The 18,214-nt window shown below is 38.2% G+C and overlaps 1 protein-coding gene across 11 annotated transcripts in view; it reads right to left on the bottom strand.

Annotated features, from left to right (window-relative positions):
- Positions 1-18,214, bottom strand: part of LOC116721851 (receptor-type tyrosine-protein phosphatase mu) — a 200,052-nt gene that overhangs the window by 149,523 nt on the left and 32,315 nt on the right. For all 11 annotated transcript variants that reach the window (XM_032565856.1, XM_032565855.1, XM_032565857.1 and 8 more), the window contains exon 2: positions 4,264-4,386. In XM_032565856.1, coding sequence (XP_032421747.1) covers positions 4,264-4,386 — 123 coding nt within the window. The remainder of the gene's footprint in view (positions 1-4,263; positions 4,387-18,214) is intronic.

Raw genomic sequence — 18,214 nt, 5'->3', positions numbered from 1 at the left:
CAAAGAACATTGCTACAATAGCTCCTCATCTTGGTCAAGTGATTTATCATTTTGCATGGTTTCATCTCATTAGCTGAATGTGTTGCTATTCTCCTTGAAATCTAATGATACTTTTTCAATTAATTTTTTTATTTAAAAATTACATGCCAAAGTGTATGTGATGCTGTACCAGCAAGACTTGAAAGAATCGCACCCACAGTATTACACATCCAGCATCATATCTAACAGTATGAAAGAAGTGATTTTTCACATTTTCATCCTAATTTAATTAATTTCTTAAATTAAAAATTACATTTGTGCATTTTTTGGGTGTGTGGGTATGTTACTTTAGTGCTTCCTGCGTAACTTTACCAGGGGTACCAATAAAATGTGGTCTTCACTGTATTGTACTTAAGAGTGAACTGGGTTTATATCATGAGGGTATAATTAAGAAAAAAACTGAAAAGATCAGCATTACCCAATGAAGAACCTCATTCTGCCAATCTTTTATCATTGTCAAGGTGTCACTATCGACCAAGGACACTCTACCAAAACAAAGAGCCTGTACAAACTGTGCGACAAAAACATTCAATTTCTCTCCGGCAACATATTTATAGCAAACATTAAGAATAACACAATAAGTCATTTAGCTGGGACCGCATCAGCTATTGTGCCTTGCAGAATACAAAAAACACTAATTAATCTCAGTTAGAGGACCTTCTTTCTCCTTCTCTTGCTATTATTCCCCAGAATGGGTCTCAGGGGAGTTGCAGGGAGCAGCAGCCTATGCTGGCAGCATACCATGCTGAGATCAGAGAGGAAACATCCTCTGCACCAGCTGTGGCTCTCTGAAAAAAAAGATTATTTTCTCATCACATCTGCAAAACTTTAGCAAAAGCATTTTGCAGAAACCACTTAGTGTACCTCACAGCGCACAACTTGTAAAGGAGGGGGAAAAAAAGACGGAAATACAAAAAAAAATCCCAATGACATTTTTTAAAGGTTGGATTAGTCTCCACCTTAGAAAACTTAGCGATTATTGGCAGTTATTGAGGGCGGAACAGACAGTGGCAGTCTTGCTGGGGGTTTCTCCAGTTGGCCTGACAGAGCAACACTCTGGGAAGCGCCCAGGCAGACACGCGGAGCCTCAGAACTGGGCTGAACCATCCTAAACAGGAGCCAAAGCATGCAATCAGCTCCGCGTAGCGGGATAAACAAGGCAACCCTGCGTCCAGACGTAGCAATTAGACAGTGAGCACATCGTCATAAACAACCAGGAGTTCCAGGCGTTGTTTGTGTCCTACTCATGTGACCAGAAGGCTGTTTGTTCCATTCTGGACTTTATATTTTCATTTCTTTTTTTTTTTTACACAATTTGACAGATTTGGGCCAATTCAGACGTTTGTAGATTGTGGCTCATTCCACAAAAAGCCAAATTTACGGTATATCTGCATATTTGCACCTTTGATTGCATTACAAATAGAATTCACTGAAATTTATACAGACTTCAGGTATGTAGCAAATGTCTTTTGCGTGAAGAGAGCACAAAATATGATTTAAAACAATCGACAGAATCAGCAAAAACTGTTGTCTTTGGACTCAGCATACAGAAAATACAACCAAAACGTTTTCTTCAGTCCAGATCGAAGAACAAACACAAAGACCTGATTAGAAGATCGTTGGTGTCAAGAGGAAGTTTTTTTGTTTTTGATTGGAAATGAGTTGAGTTTGACTTTTTCATCAGAATACATATGAACTAATCCAAACAACAACAAAAAAATACAACAGATGCAACTATTCTGTAGAAGTAACAGGACTTGACTTTTGACAAAAGTGGCTTAATTTCCTCACATTCAGACCCACATAATGTGCGTTAAAATTTGATACATGAATCTAAATTCTACACTTTACTTCTTGACTCTAGACTTACAACTTAATTTTTACAAAGATGTAAAAAAGACAAAACAAATTCTGCATTTGAACAAAGTCCACAGTGATTCAAGAATGAGGAGGGAACCAGCGCTTATGTGAGAGCTAGGAATTACAGCACTTATAGAATTTTATTTGCTTGGAGAGCAGAACAGGAAAGACCTAAATCATCACTTAAATCACCCATTCACAGTGACATTGAGAATACCCCTATTTAGACAGATACAGTCTATGGCCAATTTTAAAGGTACTTGAGGTAGTAATGTCTTCTGTTCTTTGTTCTGAGGATTGCCACATCAATTCCATTTCCATCCTGCCACACCAGGTAGGATAACAATCTCTTTGTGTGAGTATGATAAGGTCATTTTGTGAAGATTCATAAGTGTGAGTCGAGAGTAAGACAGCAATCAGGGGTGAGATAGCTTTTCCACCAGCGTGGCTTTCACCTAAATGCATTTTTACCCATCAACCCCTGCTCTAGCATCAGTAAAACAATTTTACCTGTCAAGTACACTACATTTCACATCCCTTTCAGTCTGGTCAAAGAGGAGAGATTACAGTTTCACACAGCAGGTTGAGTGCTCACACTTTGAAATGGAGAAAGAGCTGCAACCTGCTAATTACGCACAATTCAAGATGCACACGTGGAAAACGTGTCACTCTGAAGTGTAGTCCAATTGGGAAGCACAATCAGGGACACTTCTTAACCAACCAGACATGGGATTTTAATTAGATCTGTTCAATTTAGACCGCACGCATGGTGTTAATTTGTAGGTCGAGGCTTTCCCAGATTTCATAGTCACCTTTGCCTGGCTTCCATGTGTCCTGCCATTAATCAATTGCGATGGAAAAAGAAAGACACTTCCCCTACTGGGGGAAAGTAATTTCTCCGGGGCAGTTTAACACACATCACCCTGATGTGCACGCACAAACAGGTCTGGGCACTGCTGTTTAAAATTAGTGAGGGCTTGCTAATTAATTCCCCCTTTGTCACCAGGGGGGCCAATGCAATCTGTCTGGGATGCAGCCTTTGTTAGATTAGGCGTCAGATAGGAGAGGAAAAACAATATCCATTAGTTTGCAATGCTACCTTTGTTATAACACGAAAAGAAGAAACGCCATTCCATTAGTCTAATTCCTAGGGAGCGGAGTGTTCAGAGGTGGTGATATCTTTGCATTTCAAGTCAAATGAAGAACGATCAATGCAACATTAAGGAGACAAATCGCGTGCGACGGATGCAAAAAGCAGGGAAGGCATTCTAATGAATATCAGCGCATGACTGCTAGATAGACGTCTTCAATTAAAATGGATCTGAGCGCTTTGATATCAATTGTTGTTAGTTAATATGACTGTCTCAATGACTCACTGTATTGGGAACAGAACATACATCAACAATGAAAACAAATAGAAAAAAGACTAGACTAGTGTTGGAAGTGAATTAGAAGTATTGTCTTTTTATGCAAGATGAAGTGGCTCGGTGTCGCGTACAAATCTGAATAAAGCTGTAATAAATATTCATTAGTCTCCAACACTAAAAGCTATTGAAAGTAGCTGCACAGTATATTCCAATTATAGTCAGAGTCACGGGCTGATCAGGAGAAAGTCTGTTATGAACACCTAAAACAGCAGACTGAAGCAGCAATTGTGTGATAAATGTAATAAAACGGGAGAATTTGTCATATAAATGTGCTGTCAAATTAGTTGTGTCTTTGGGAGATTAAGTGTTGTACATGGAGTATATCTCCTGAACTCTTGTACTATGTTTTTTATTTTTACATCATATTCCTTATTTTAATCGCCATCACTAAGACTCGATCTTTTACGTGATTGTGTTTTCCATATTTTGCATTTGTTATGGAAAACACACCTCTTATTCCTAGTTGGACTCTGTTCTGACATCAAATCTGCATTGAAGCTTCATCCAACATTTAAAACATGTAAAAAGTTATTCAACTAATTCCTCTAAAACGAATTAAAACTCTGACTATTTTTTATTGTTTTTCCTTCTTAAGTATAAAGCTTGACATAGGAAATTTGTGTGTTCGCTTTTCAGACTAGCTTAACTGAACTGCGTTGAAGTTAAGTTGAATTTGAATACATTTAAACAAGAATATATGAATTTTTGTATGTTTCCAGTGAGTTTCCTTTTTTTTAAATAAAAAAATGTCTTTGTTCATGTTAAAAGAATGAGTCAGAGTTCAAAAATGGGATTCTTCACTACCTCAAAACCCAATTTTTTTTTGTCCTTAGCAGCTTCTGACTGCATCAAACATAAAGCAGACCGTGTTAAATGTGCAGCTTTTTGAGTTACTTATACTCAGCGTGATTTCTTTTCATCATGTGCCCAGCATCACCTGAGGGCATCCATGGATCTGATGAAGTCTTCTCCCTGGAATTGACCTGCTCCCAGTCAAGGTCATCATCTCTGCCTTGGCTGTATCCACACGCTGCCAGCGGCTTCTCAAAGTTACAATCGCCTGTGAACAAAAAAAAAAAAAAAAAAAAGAAGAAATTTATATGGTTATCCAGTTTTTCTCATTACCTCGGAGCTCAAATGAATGAATATATAAATTAAATTCTTCTCTTTTTCTTTTTTTTCCTGCCGGTATTCATAATGCAATATGCCAGACAATGAGATGCATTTAAGTGAGACAGAGTGAAGGATTACTGTAGTAGGCGAGGCACAACATACATTACCATCATTAGCAGCACGGCAGTCCAATTTCACAATGACAAGTATGAAGTGTCCAAACTCCATCATCGTTAGACATTATGTTCCCCAGCCGTACCGCCATCAAGCATAAATTGATTTATTTTCCTTGCCGGCCACAGAACTTTGCTGTTCACGCACTCCCACTCCACAGAGCCACTCTAATCCTTTTTATAAGCTGCTTGCAAAATGACAGCAAGCAACCATTAGGGCCAGGCTTCAACCAGGCTTGGCGTGTGATCGATTAATACAAATACCCCCTTTATTCCTCGCACCTTAAAGGCCACACAGAGAACGTGAGAGACGTTTTTTTTTTTTCTTTTTTGCCCCAAAGTGCTTTTGAATCCACTCATAAATCTACAAAAATGTAATGTCAGAACAGTAGGTGGCTGGAAGGAGTTCATCCTGAGTAAAAACATGAAATATAAAGATGGCTTTTAGATCAGAGTTGGTAGTTTTCCGACTTGGCAGACGACTTTGGACAAAATTATATGGTATTGCTTCCGATTACACTAGGTTTTTGTTGTTAACAGATGTACCCTTTATTACTCTGAAACTTGCCAGAGATTAATCTAAACGGTGAACATGAAAATGTGCTCTGGCATGCTGTTTGTAAGGATATAAACAGAGACGACATGCTAATTTTATTGCTTGTGGAAATGTCCTTTGACCTATAATCCACAACAAGCCAAAACCAATATATCATCTGTTGCGAGCTCCTTCTGACATTCTGCTGCACACAGACAACAAGCTGGAGTTTTTGTCTCCCCATTTATCTCTCTGGTGACATTTACAGTACATGTGCAAATGAGTGGAGAACACAGGATAATTAATACCCAGCACCACAGGGCAACTCATGATGATGTATTTGTTGCTTTGACTGTCTTTTTGAGGGGGTGGTTATAAAGCGGCGCGACTGCAAAGTATCACAGGTAAAAAAATGTGTCATTGTCGAGAGCTTGTCCGGAAAAATCATCGCCTTGTTAGAATGAAAATGAGTGGGCTGTAGCCAGGCTACAGTGTTGCCACAAGAACAATAATCATATTTGTTTAAAAGAATTTTGGTTGTGGTCTAATAAATGATCTGGGGTACCAGCTGTCTCCAACTGTAAAAGAATTTGGTCATTTTGAGACAATGTCGTCAGTAGACACCCATTCCTGGTTTTATTTGTGTTTTTAGATTATTGTAAAGGCTCTAAGTTTGTGTCCCACAACATGGCTGCTTGTCTTTCAACCAACTCTTTCAGTCGTAAAGACATCACCCCTACTTTATCCTCTTTACATTGATTTTCAGTCCATTGTAGAATTGATTTTATACTTTAAAACTCTTTAAAGTTCATATCAATAAGTTGGGCTGTTCTCCCGACTTATTGATATTAAGTCTTCCTGTAAACGGCAGATTGAAAAAGAGTTCGTAAAGGAACATTGTGTTAAAAAATAAAAAATGAACTCGTGCGCACCACACATTATTTGTGCATCTCTTGTACATGAGCTACTATCTGGTATCTGGTGGAAGATGCTATGTGGTGCGTACGACAAAGTTTAGTTTTTATTTTTTCCTTCAATGTCCATTTAGAGACTCTTTATCAGCAGCCATCTTCATCATTTTTTACTTCAATGTCCCTTTTCTGTATGATCAAATGTCTAGTGTTGTATTTTATGGATTTCTTTCCTCTTCTTGTGATTTATACCGTAATGGGCTCTGGCCACCTTAGTTTGTTTGCTTGTAAAAGAGGAAAAATGTGCTATAGTCCATGCACTACACCGATATTTCAGCACAGAAAAAGAGTGATAGACAATGTACTAACACTTGTGAAATTCTGTTATAAATGTATTGTTATTAAAAAGCTATTATTTTCCAATGTATAACTGAGTGGCATGACATTAGAATGAAAAAGATGTTTGATGAATCCACCCACCTTGCAGACAATGAGCTGCTTATAGAGTCTAACATTGGGCAAATTGCCAAACTGACAGCAATGAACCTGAAGACAATTCACCAAGACCGTTAGACGATCTATAAGAAAACTCCAGACCTATGAAGATGGGGGCTGAAAAAGATCATTCACAGCTTGCTCAGTCAGCTGGCCTTCCAAATGAATGTAAATGTCTGTCTTGCCAAAATGTAACTTGAAAAACACTAACACGATTCTTTGGCTGCAGAGTTGTAGGAACAGGATCCATTCCATTAAATATTTTGACTCAACAGTTTCAAGATTCTTTGGGCCGTGCCACCCGCCAGCTTCTCTCAGCATGTCGAAGCTTGAAGAGACCCATAGCGGTGGCTTTTATTGGTGTTTGATATTGAAATCATTGACACTGGTAAGAAAAGAGGCATATTCAGAGCCAGCGGGAAGGGGGAGAGAATTGTGAACGCTGTTGAAGAGGGAAAAGAAGTCCTTTAAAAAAAATATGCAGAGCACAGAGGCAGATTCTTGCTTAATTCTTGAAAGGTTTAACTCTTTATTTTAAATGTCAGTGTTCAATAATAAATCAGGAAAATGGAGAGAGATAAAAACGCAGTTTGAAGCTTCTTCGCCTTCAAAGACATCATTAACAGCTCTGCTCCATTAACAATTCTCTTGTTACTTTGCTCATTTGGCAACAATACATTAAAAACCATCTTCTTCTAACTGTGAAGATGTTCAATTTGAGAAAATATGCACTTAACAAAAATTGTAGGTCCCTTTTTTATTTACGTTTTTACACTTTGTCACTTACTGACCAGAAATGTTAAGTTTTAACAGGATATTTTGCAATAGATCATCACAAAGTGCACATAGGTAATCATACATCGATGCACTACTGTAATTGTAGCTGCATGCTTTTTACAGTCTGAAATCTCATTTCTCTCTCAGTCAGACTAGATGTAGAGCATCTGTTAACATACTGAATCTTACCACAGATTCACAGTTGGATTTAGTTCCAGGCCAGTGTCCATCTGGACCAGTAAAATGCAATTTTTAGTCATGTTCCTGGTCCATCACGTCTGAGTCAAATGGCTAAACTTCCTCCTCAGCATGCAGTCAGGTTCTGCAGAGTATCACTGTTGGTCAGCTTTCCTCCACATTTTTTTCTCTCTCCCCTACATGACCACAAGGGATCTTATGATTTTCTTTCAATAACTAAAAACTCTTATCGCTCTTCTACAAAAGCCAGATTTGCAAAGTAGTGAATAATTAATAAGTCCTGTCACTAGATTTTCCCACCCGAGCGGTGGATCTCTCCTGCTCCTCCAGAGATACCATGGACTTCTTGGAGGGTGCCAGGCTTCTTGTATTGGTGGGTTTTAGATGTTGAACATTGCACTGTGAGATATTTAAATATTTCTTCACAACTTAAACTTGCTTTATGTGAACAGTCAGGTCTATAGTTTTAATAATGCTGCACTCTCCAGATTTTCATTTGTAAATAATTTTTAAAGCCACATATTTTGATTCCACTTCAAACTTTTTCACTTCTTTGTGTTGGTCAATCACAAAAAAAGCACTAAACTACTTTGAAGATTGTGGGAAAATGTTAAAGATGTAGGGGCACAAAGGCACTTCAAACAGGAATGTATATGTGATGCCAGAGGTGAAAACACAAGAAACCTGCAATTTTATACCTAAATGAGAGCAGAAAGTGAAAATTAAGCAGTGTATTCTCTTGGTAATTGTGTGTTCTACCTTTTCCATATAGGGATCCGATTTCTGTTACCAGCATGTTGAACGAACCCATTCTTGCTTTTTGTGTTGACAACAGTCAATGCAAGGTATCATTAAGAGAGGGTAACAGGGTGTGAACAAGCAATAAATCAATTTGCACCGCTTTGATCGACGCTCGAGGCTCTTGGTGTCAGTACTGGGAAACGCTCCAATAATGCTTGCTACCTTTTATTGACCCACCATGCAGCGGTTCTGCAGGGAGGTAAACACTGAAAGCATTTCGTTCCAACAGAGATTATCACAAGTTCCTTCAAATGAGCGCGACTCCACCGTTCCCGGTGTCGTAAATCAGAAAACAAAATGTGTCACAGATAACATGTGGCGTGTCACCAAAACAAACAAGTGCTTTTGATTGTACAAATTCATGCAGATGAACACATCAGTCACTACCATCATAATAGTTCTTCCCTCGGCAGGAGGTGCATATCGCTGCCAGTGTGTGGCTCAACCCCCATATAATCAGCCTCAGCAGCTGCTGAAATAGATATTCCAACGAGCGGCTGCCAGCTCTCTGAAGGAGCTTTAACTTTCAATAAATGCTTCTATGAGGTGTGGGTAGTCTGGGAGCATAGATGAATGTGCTCCACCCTGTCAACATTCGCCTTTCAAGAGAAGCAAGCGGCTTGAAGCTTAAAAGGTGGCCCTAGATATGTCATGAAACAATTTATTCCTGAGTGAGAACACACAATAGTCTTTATATTCTCACGCAGAGTGCATTTCAAAAGAAATCTATCCATCTTTTCCTAGACCAAGCCAGAGGCCAGAATCAATATCTCAACCCCTCAATGCTGGAGCCAATTTCTCCTAAAGATTTTCAAGTCAGACTTAAAAGGCCTTTTGTTATTGCACCTGTAACAAAAGTAAACTTTGGACATTAAAAGCTGTGTGCAAGAGAGTGTGTGAAAGTTTTGCACCGTGGCGGCAGGCCAAGAAGAATAAAAATGAGAGGGTGACAATGAAACACTGAAGAGCTGATGGAAAACAAACACATCATGTGCTTCCACACTTCCACGATATTCTGCTGTCGTGCATCTCAACAGTTGTTGAAAGGGATTGCCTTTCAAGAAGTAACAGGTGAAGTGATTTTAAACTTGATGTCAGTCAAACAAATTAATAAAATTTTATTTGCATAACACATTTCAGCCTTTAAAGGCATTTCAAAGTGCATTAAAACCACCAGGTAGTCCAGCCAGTTCAGAGTCTTGGATAAAAATGAAATATATATGTATATATATATTTTTTTCACTTGTTTAATTTAGTAAAACAAGTTGCCTTCTGAAGCTGTTGCTGACCTAGAGAGCTCCTTCAGTGACGGAGTGCTGCATCCAAGGTGCATGAAGGAGCGTAATAGGAGGTCCTTCCTCCCAGCAGCTGTTGCGCACCTTAACCATCACTACTCCAAACTCAATATGTGTTCACACCCCGAATGTTATTTGTCCTGAATAGCATTTCTGCCGTTATTTGCACATCTCTGTTTTCATGGCTCTCAGTTTTCATGTAAAGTAAATAGCGTGTTTTCTTTTATTGCACAAGTACACAAACATTCTGTACGGTTTTTAAAAATGATTCTACTCAGTAGCACATTTCTTGGACTGTGCTATTTATGATAACTGCCCATTATGTATCAGTTATAATCTTGTCTTTAATGTACAGGATGTTATTCTTAATTTTGTTTGCCTTTATACATTTTTACTGTTCCGTTATCTTTTTGTGGACCTACATGTCTCGATGAACCCGAGTTTCCAGACTGTGGGACAATAAAGAATATTTCTATTCAGTTCTATTCTATTCTGCTGAAATATTGCAGTGTTTCTTCTGAAAGTGGTTTGGTTGTGCCATCTTTTAAATCTTATATGCGGTTTTTCATTAATTCTCTTATGTTCCATTATTCTTTGATAAAGTTAGAAGTATTTTTTATTATTTCAACATTTTTTTCTGACTTGTGGTAATATTAATGTTCTGGAGTGGCGATATCCTGGAGTCCCAACTTCAATCTGCAAAAGAAACTGTGGAGCTAAAGATTATGGTGATGGTAAGGAGGTCTTCCAAAATCAAAAGAGTTGGAATTTAAGCCAAAGATACTGTATATAGTCAAGATACAAATTGAAACATTGATCAGCAACCAGAAAAATTTTATCTCAATCAAGATTTTTCTTTGATTATTGATAAGGCTACGAATATATTTCAACATCCAATGTTTCTGGTAAAATGTAAATACAATCAGGGAGCATTTACTTCAAGGCTGCCCAAGTCCAGTCCATCCTACAAAAAAATATTTAAAATTGTTGAATTGGAAAAGTGTAATAGCCTTCAACAACAAGTGTGAGAGGGGCAACGCTGGGTACAGCTGAGGAAACGTTTGTCAATCCTGCACTATCACTTGTTTTTCAGACTAACTTTAAATCATAGAACGTTAACATGGAAAGTTTTAGTGGTTTTGAAACAGTGTTTAAAATTAGAGTTTTAACTTGATAGCAGTAACATGCCCACGTCTATATAAGATGTTTGTTTTGCATTTGCCTGTCCTAAAGCAGATACCAATTCACCTTTGTAGCAACACCACTTCCCCGGTCCCAGCGGCAGATATCATTGCTGCAAAACCTCCTTAGCCTGTCTGCCAATTCTGCAATTACCAGCTTTCCAACCTGTTCTGTCGGGCCAGGAAATCACAGGTCCGCCCTTCGCCCCAATCTGCCTTGGTGTCTGCACTTGTTTTAACAAACATCTTGTCTGCTGGCAGCCCCGCAGACTGAAACCACAAGGCAATCTGGGGTAATTTAAAACCAATGTCGACTATCTCCCTCCACCGCGGCCAGTTTAGAGCTTCACAATCCGGCAGCTAAGCCCCTCGGGGACTGATAGGCCTTTTCAGTCTGGCCCTATTTCACTTATCTATTGGCAGCTCCTGCCAAGTTCTATCTCTGCACCGAATTGCATGTGTATGTTCTCTGTTTGGGGACTTTGAACTGTGGGAAGGGATTTAGGCGATCAATCTCAATATCATTATCAATCACGTCTTGCTGTTCACCACATTGATTTGGGGGGAAATAAAGAAGTTAGAGTGAAGATTTCCACTGATAATCTCTTTGGCTGAGCTGTGAGCTTGTCAGCAATGTTGTTTTTTTTTTTGAGCCGAAACCAACAAACCGCATCAAATGTAACAGAGCTAAATAAGGATAAAAAGTGAACACTGCAGTCTAAGCTTAAAACAGTTTAGTTTGATATCACGATGCACAAGTAAATAATTTAAAAAACTGACTTAGCACTATGTTCACCTCATTTTAAACTCCCCCTGTCTCCTTTATAGGGTGTTTTTTTTTATTTATATTTTGTCTTGTCAACCAAATATCAACTTGATGAATGTGCTTTACATCGAGGGTACAACACAGCTCTTGATCAAATGCGCCCATGTGCATGGTTAGATGTACATCGGAGATGACAGGCAGCCTTCTCCTCAGATATGCTAAATTTTGACAGATGATTTTGAAGCTATGTCTGCCGGCACGGGGCCCTGCGTTCTCTTCCACTGCGCCTGTCAAGAACTTCCAGTAAATGACTTCAAATCCATCTCCATCCCGCGCAACCTGCCAGGCACCAATTAAGATGAATATGGATTCTAACTCTGAGACATGGAAGGTCCTTATTGTCATTTTCCCCCTAAGTAATAAAAATGAGGATGTTGGAGGGGGGCGGATGTGTGGAAATACGTTGTGGTAATGATCTCAAACATGTCGCTGAATTTTTATTTATTTATTTTTTTATTACAGCTTTAAAAATGGGTAAGGGGCATTCAGTCCGCGTTACACCTGCAGCGCAGACTGTTTAAACACACTGTTTGGCTTTTGGTGCTGCCTTGACAGTAACAAGGCTGGTTGACAATGGCTTCTGTGTCGATCCCCCAGCATCCTCATTCCCAGCTCTGTAAACAGACAGAGCTACAATACGTCTGTCTCAGTGCCTCTGCCCTGCAGAAGCAGAAAATGATGCTGCTTCCTATTCAGCTTAATGCCTGACAGAGAGAAATAGGCTTGTTTGGCTCCCATTTCCTGGTGTTCAGCATGCCTCCAGGAATGATACGGTGGCTGAGCACAAGAGGCGCTTTATTAAAATGACTGTTTGTCTGTTGCACAAGTTAAAGCAGCAGATGAGAAGACGCATTTTGATCTGTGGGGTTAGGATGCTTTGTCACATGTCAAAAAGAAAAAAACAAAGCAAAGACAATATTCTGTTGAGTCTGAAAGCCATACTTTTCTGATGAAGCCTATGTTGCAAAAATAATTTCACATGAAATTTTAGCACAAGACTTTGAAATATAAATCTACGCAAGGTTGTTTCAGCAGGGGAATTAGATTAGATAGGCTGACATCTCCAGCAAAAAAGAAAAAAATGGGAGAAAAATAATATAGATGTCGCCATTCCTAGCTTACATGGTATGTATACTAGGTAAGTGGCTTGCTAAACTCTTAATACACTTTTTTCTGCTTACAACTGTAAACTTCGAGATATTTCATTAAGATTTTATTTAACAGACCAACTTTAAGTAATGCATATTTTGAAGTGGAAAGAGAATGATTTATTGTTTATAACTTTTATAAGATTTCAAAACAGTTTACTCAGCCCTTTCTATTTTGATACCTCTAAATAAAATGCAGTTCAACATGCTGCTCTTAGAATTCAAGTCCACCTTTGTTTAATTTAAATGTATAACTTAATTTAGTGAAAAAAGCCTTATGAGCCCCAATAAACGCCCGAAAGGCTAATTTGTGGAGAGTTTAAAAGCAGGACTTGGTTACAGAAAAATATACAGTGGATAGTCAGGTTGCAGCTTTACAATATTAAACATAAAGTCAGAGTTATAATGAAACAGCTCAAAATATAAAGCATATTCAGGTGTTAATACAAATAAAAGTAAATGTTTGAGATTTTAAAAAGAAGAAAATTGATGTCTCTAGACGTAAATAATGGTAAAACAGAGAAAAAAAAGCTATACAAAAGCAATGACTCTGAGGAGGACGATTACAAACGAACCATGTTTTTATTTTCATTTCTTCATTAAGTTTTTATGTGTTGGTCTATCTGTCACATAAAATCTCAATAAAATCCACTGAAGCTTGTGGCTGCATTGTCACAAATTGTAAAATGCCTTAAATATGCTCTTTTACAAAACTATAGGACTCTCTACCGTTTAGAAATATGATCAATAAATGAAATTTATTAATTCTTTCGGACTATACCTTGATTTGTGTTAATAAGATAAGTTTTAAAAACTCGTCATTCTATCTAAAACTCAAGTATTTTTACTTTCCGCGATTAAAGCATATTCAATGATTTACTAATTGAACTGATTAATTTGTATTTTATTATGTTTTCATATCAACAGTACTTCTTTGGAAGGTACTATTCAAATAAAAACTTACATACTTATTATAAAATGTAAGTCTAGTCTGTGCTCAGCACTAAAAAGCTATTTTCTGACTCCACCCGTTTAATCTTCTGGGGACGGCCCATTACCGTAAACCCCTCCAATCGTCCTAATGCCTAACAAAATTTAGAATTCTGTTAATCTAAAAAGGAAGAAAATGCTAATGACAAGGCTAATGTCAACTTCAGCGCTTCCACCTCCTCGCCAGCTCTAATTTGTCAGACATGCGAGTAACAGCACCAGAAATTAGCCCAAAGGGAGATCTCCTCTAGAGAAGAGAATGATTATGTTTGATCATGGAATGAACAAGAACATTAACATGCTTTGTTAGTTTTCTTTTCAGATCCGGAACAAATGCTTGCTTTATGAGCGGAGGAGGAAATAATTCAAGGTTAAATGTCAAAGTATCGGGGAATCACTAATTAGAAAATTAGGAAAACGAAAAGAAAGGTTGAATCAATCCATCTCCGGAAAGAGAGAAAGCTAGGTCACATGGGAAGGCTTCCACGTTTTGGCAGAATTATCAGCTTCATAAAATATCATTACTTTGCTTATGTGTCATGACTTATTGTCAATCACACGCGGCACGTTTAATCTCTCGGCGTGCCACGGCGCTGAGTTGGGAACACCTGATGGGGAGAGACAGCGCACAGGTGGAGCAGCGGCTGCCTGCGCAGGTGAAAGGGTGCCGCGAGGATCTGAGCTCTGCCTTGACAGGTGTGGCTCAAGAGATTTCAGTCCCAGTGGGAGCTTTTTTGAAAGTGCCATCTCAGGGTCTTCACCTGCACACTTCAAACAAATTCAGGCCCTTTGTTTCTCTGCAGAAGCCACATAAATCAGCTAACCTGAAAGAAAAGTGCTACGGCCCAGCTTAATCCTCCTGGGCCATGGGGGAGCCAGAAAGCAGAAGGAGCACGAGGCCAGCTTTCAAACGTACGGCTTGTTCCGACTGAGTTCTTGTTGTGCTCGGCGCCAGAAGAGTCTGGAGGAAAGGGTTTCCTTTTCAAAACAGGTGGGAGGAATCACGCTCTAGAGTGATGAATTCTCACAGACGTGGCATTTTTGGACAAAACAGATAATTAGAGCAATGAAGGCCAGCAACCGCATTTGCCACAACATTTCCTTTCAACCTGACAGGATACCTTCTCCACGACTTTGCCATGGTACCCTCAAGCTACTTCTGCAAATTACATCTCAATCAATTTCCTCCGTCGACTAATGTTGCCCATTATCACAGCTAGATTGACATTAAGGATGTTACTAATTAGGAATTCACCAAGTTCAACATCATCACAATCGCATTAGCCACGAGTTATAGGTAATTCAGAGGCCATCTTGCAGGAATTGTGTAGAATTTCTCTCCTGCAAGGTGACATTGTTTAATCACAGTGGTAATACACATGATAATAAGCCATGCCCTCTCAACTTTACAAGCAGTTTCAACTATCAATTTAATTCATTTCTGGTTTTGGGGAATTGTTCTGTTGGAAAATTTGAAATAATTTAAGCCACACCAGTAACTGGCTTACAGCTATTTAAAGACAACGTGCGTCCAAAGCTACACAGAGTTCCTATACATTTTTCTAAATCCTTATGTTTCAAATGTAAATTTGTAGAGTACTCTATCCTTCTTAACTAGTTTTTAAAGTATAAACATGACACAAAAGGAAGCTGAGAAAAACAAGAGGAAGGTGGAGATGAATGGACGAAAAGATGGACCTTATGGAGAAAAATTTGTTTTAATAAGATTTAATAAGCATTATAGTCGGAGAAAAATGTCAGATTTAGCTGATTGTAGCTTAAATTCACAGCAATATTGTTTTACATCTGCCTTTTACCCCATTGCAACTCGTAAAGCAGAAAAAGCCATCCCTCCATTGTCGCCTTAACGATGTGGCATGAACAACTTGATCACATAAACCAGGCAGCCACATTTTCAACAATGTCAAAAAAAAAATCCTTACCAAGAACACAGCGGTAGAGAAATTCATTTGAATAGTATGTGGCATTTTGAAGCCACATACAATTCAGAGAAAAATGCAAAAAAAAAAAAATAATAATAATAATAAAATATTGAATGCTCCTTCTTACATTTGCTACAGTCTTCCTAATTTTCTGGATACAAATCATCACAGAACCTGCTTAACTGGTGCAACACCCAATCATCACTCTTTCACACTGGCTTGAACAGGAGATCTGAATCCATGCACCACTTTTTTTTTTTTTTTTTTTTTACCTTAATGCACCTTTTACTTTATAGAATAAGAATAATCAAAGCTCTTTGGGCAAAATGTTACTTCTCCATTCTCCAACAGAGTCCGGTTTTGTTCATTTTTACTTCACAAAGTAGAAAAGCACTCCACAGTTTTGGTTTGTCCCACTATAATGAGTTCTCTTCACATTGAAAAAATAAATTACTCTTGCTTTAACAACTGTCTGTTGCAAAGAAGCATTTAGAGATTAATTTTCTAAATTAATTATTAAGTTAACTACAAAGCTCCTTCACCACTACTCTCTCAAGTCTGAATGAGAGGACTGCTTAACTCAAACTCAACAATCTGCTTTAGCCATTTCTTCTTGATCCAGCTCAATTACTTAACCTTTATTAAGCAGATTATCATCTATTTCACTTTGCATTTTTTGTTTTTCATCCAGTTGGATACGGCATTTAAAAGATGAATACCAAAAATCATTTAACTAATCAGATTAATCTCATAGTTAATTACAGTATTAAAACATGTATTGTAAGTACGTTTCATTTTCATAATGCTAAAGTAAAGCAGTAGCAGTGAGTGTGCTTTATTGTAATCCTTTAGGTTGTTCCCAGCACCCCATTTCTTTAAAAAAGGAATAATCATTGTAGTTGAGATCCTTCTTTGTGTTTCTGCTGAAACAGGTTTCCAACTGCGATTTCCTGGAGTCTGTGGTGGTTGCTTGGCAACGGCACAATGGTTTTGTAAGAATTAAACAAATGGATTAAATGCATTAATAAGTGAACTTTGAGGGGGGAAAGCTGAATGTAATCTTTGGACAGAACAATTTTATACAGCAGTAGCTGATTGTAGTTTAGTTTATTTATTTTGTTTTTTTTGGGGGGGGGTGGTGATGTTCTCAACTTTTGGCCTGAACAAAGAATGAGGAAGTCTCCCTAAACATCAAACTTTAATGTGCAGGCAGTGAGGCCATGTGCAGAGCTAGTGTTGCAGAAATAATATCGAACATCTACATCTTTACAGTGACAAATCTATAAATATACCATAAAGATATTTTATTTCTTTTTACAAATTCACAAGTGGCACACATTCATACTCCTGCTAATAAGACAGAATTGTGTCTCATGCTATTTCACAAGATTGGAGCTTAAAGAGAAGGGGATGTTTGGCCATTTGTCTTTGCGCATTTTATAATTTCTATCATCCAGAGGCTCTGTTTTTTTAGCTCACCCAACAGGTTTTCTACAAGACGGATATCTGGAAAACAATGTAAAAGACAGAAACAGAAGGAAAGAAAGAACAATAGAGGATTACAAAATGTACTTCCATTCAGGGAAAAAAAGCTTTAACCTAAATGCAATTTGCAAATATGGAACTCACATTTATGCACAGCGACAGCATAACGCATACCAAATGAATCTTTCCAACTGATTTGTTATCAGTGCAGACAGATAAGTTGCATGAATAAGTCAAGGTTACAAAGGGATTCCCTGACTCATTAATAGTATCAATTTTTAAATCTAATTATTGTGGGACTGCTCATGACCTATTTTCTGATTTAAGTGTTCCATCCAAACCTTACACATCACAGAGGAACCTTTAATGTTTTAAAAAGAGCTCCATCTCCTGCTGTGTGCTCCACTGGGAGACCTCCAGGTCCCCCCACCTCTCGTGTCCCCTGCAGGAAGAGAATATTACGATCTTCCATCCCAGTGAATGATTGCAGATATTAATGTGGAGGGGGAAAAAAAAGACTTCTCAAGCCCAGTACCCCTCTGATCTCTTGTTACGCTGCCGTTTTTTTCATTATCGGGGTGACAGGTCCGTATAAAGTCATAGTGCAAGCACATTCTCACCTGACAGTGGAGGGAATTTACAGTGGAGGATGGCCAGGGTGAAAAAGGGGGTAAGTGAGGGCAGTGAATGTGAAGAATGTAGTAAAAGTTATCCAAAGAGATCACTGAAAAGCATGTTTTTTATCTGAACAACTGAATGTGCGTAAGGCATGGAGTCTGAGTGACTAAACGTGTCCTACAGCATTCTTGTTATTTTTAAACCCAAATTTTAAGCAAAATAAATTAAGTAGGACTCAGCCTCAGTTTGAATATATTTTCATGTAATTTAAGCATATTTTCCTCATATTTTCCCCCTTTTCTCCGTTTTCCCAACTAAAAGGCAAATATTGAGACTAAAAGGAATAAAGCAAACATGAAAATTTAAAGTATTATTTTGACTAAAGTTTATTCTGCACAC

The sequence above is a fragment of the Xiphophorus hellerii genome, chromosome 6, assembly GCF_003331165.1.
Source record: "Xiphophorus hellerii strain 12219 chromosome 6, Xiphophorus_hellerii-4.1, whole genome shotgun sequence".
NCBI classification, from domain to species: domain Eukaryota; kingdom Metazoa; phylum Chordata; class Actinopteri; order Cyprinodontiformes; family Poeciliidae; genus Xiphophorus; species Xiphophorus hellerii.
The sequence above is the reverse complement of the archived record's forward strand: the minus strand, read 5'-3'. Positions and strand labels throughout refer to the sequence as shown.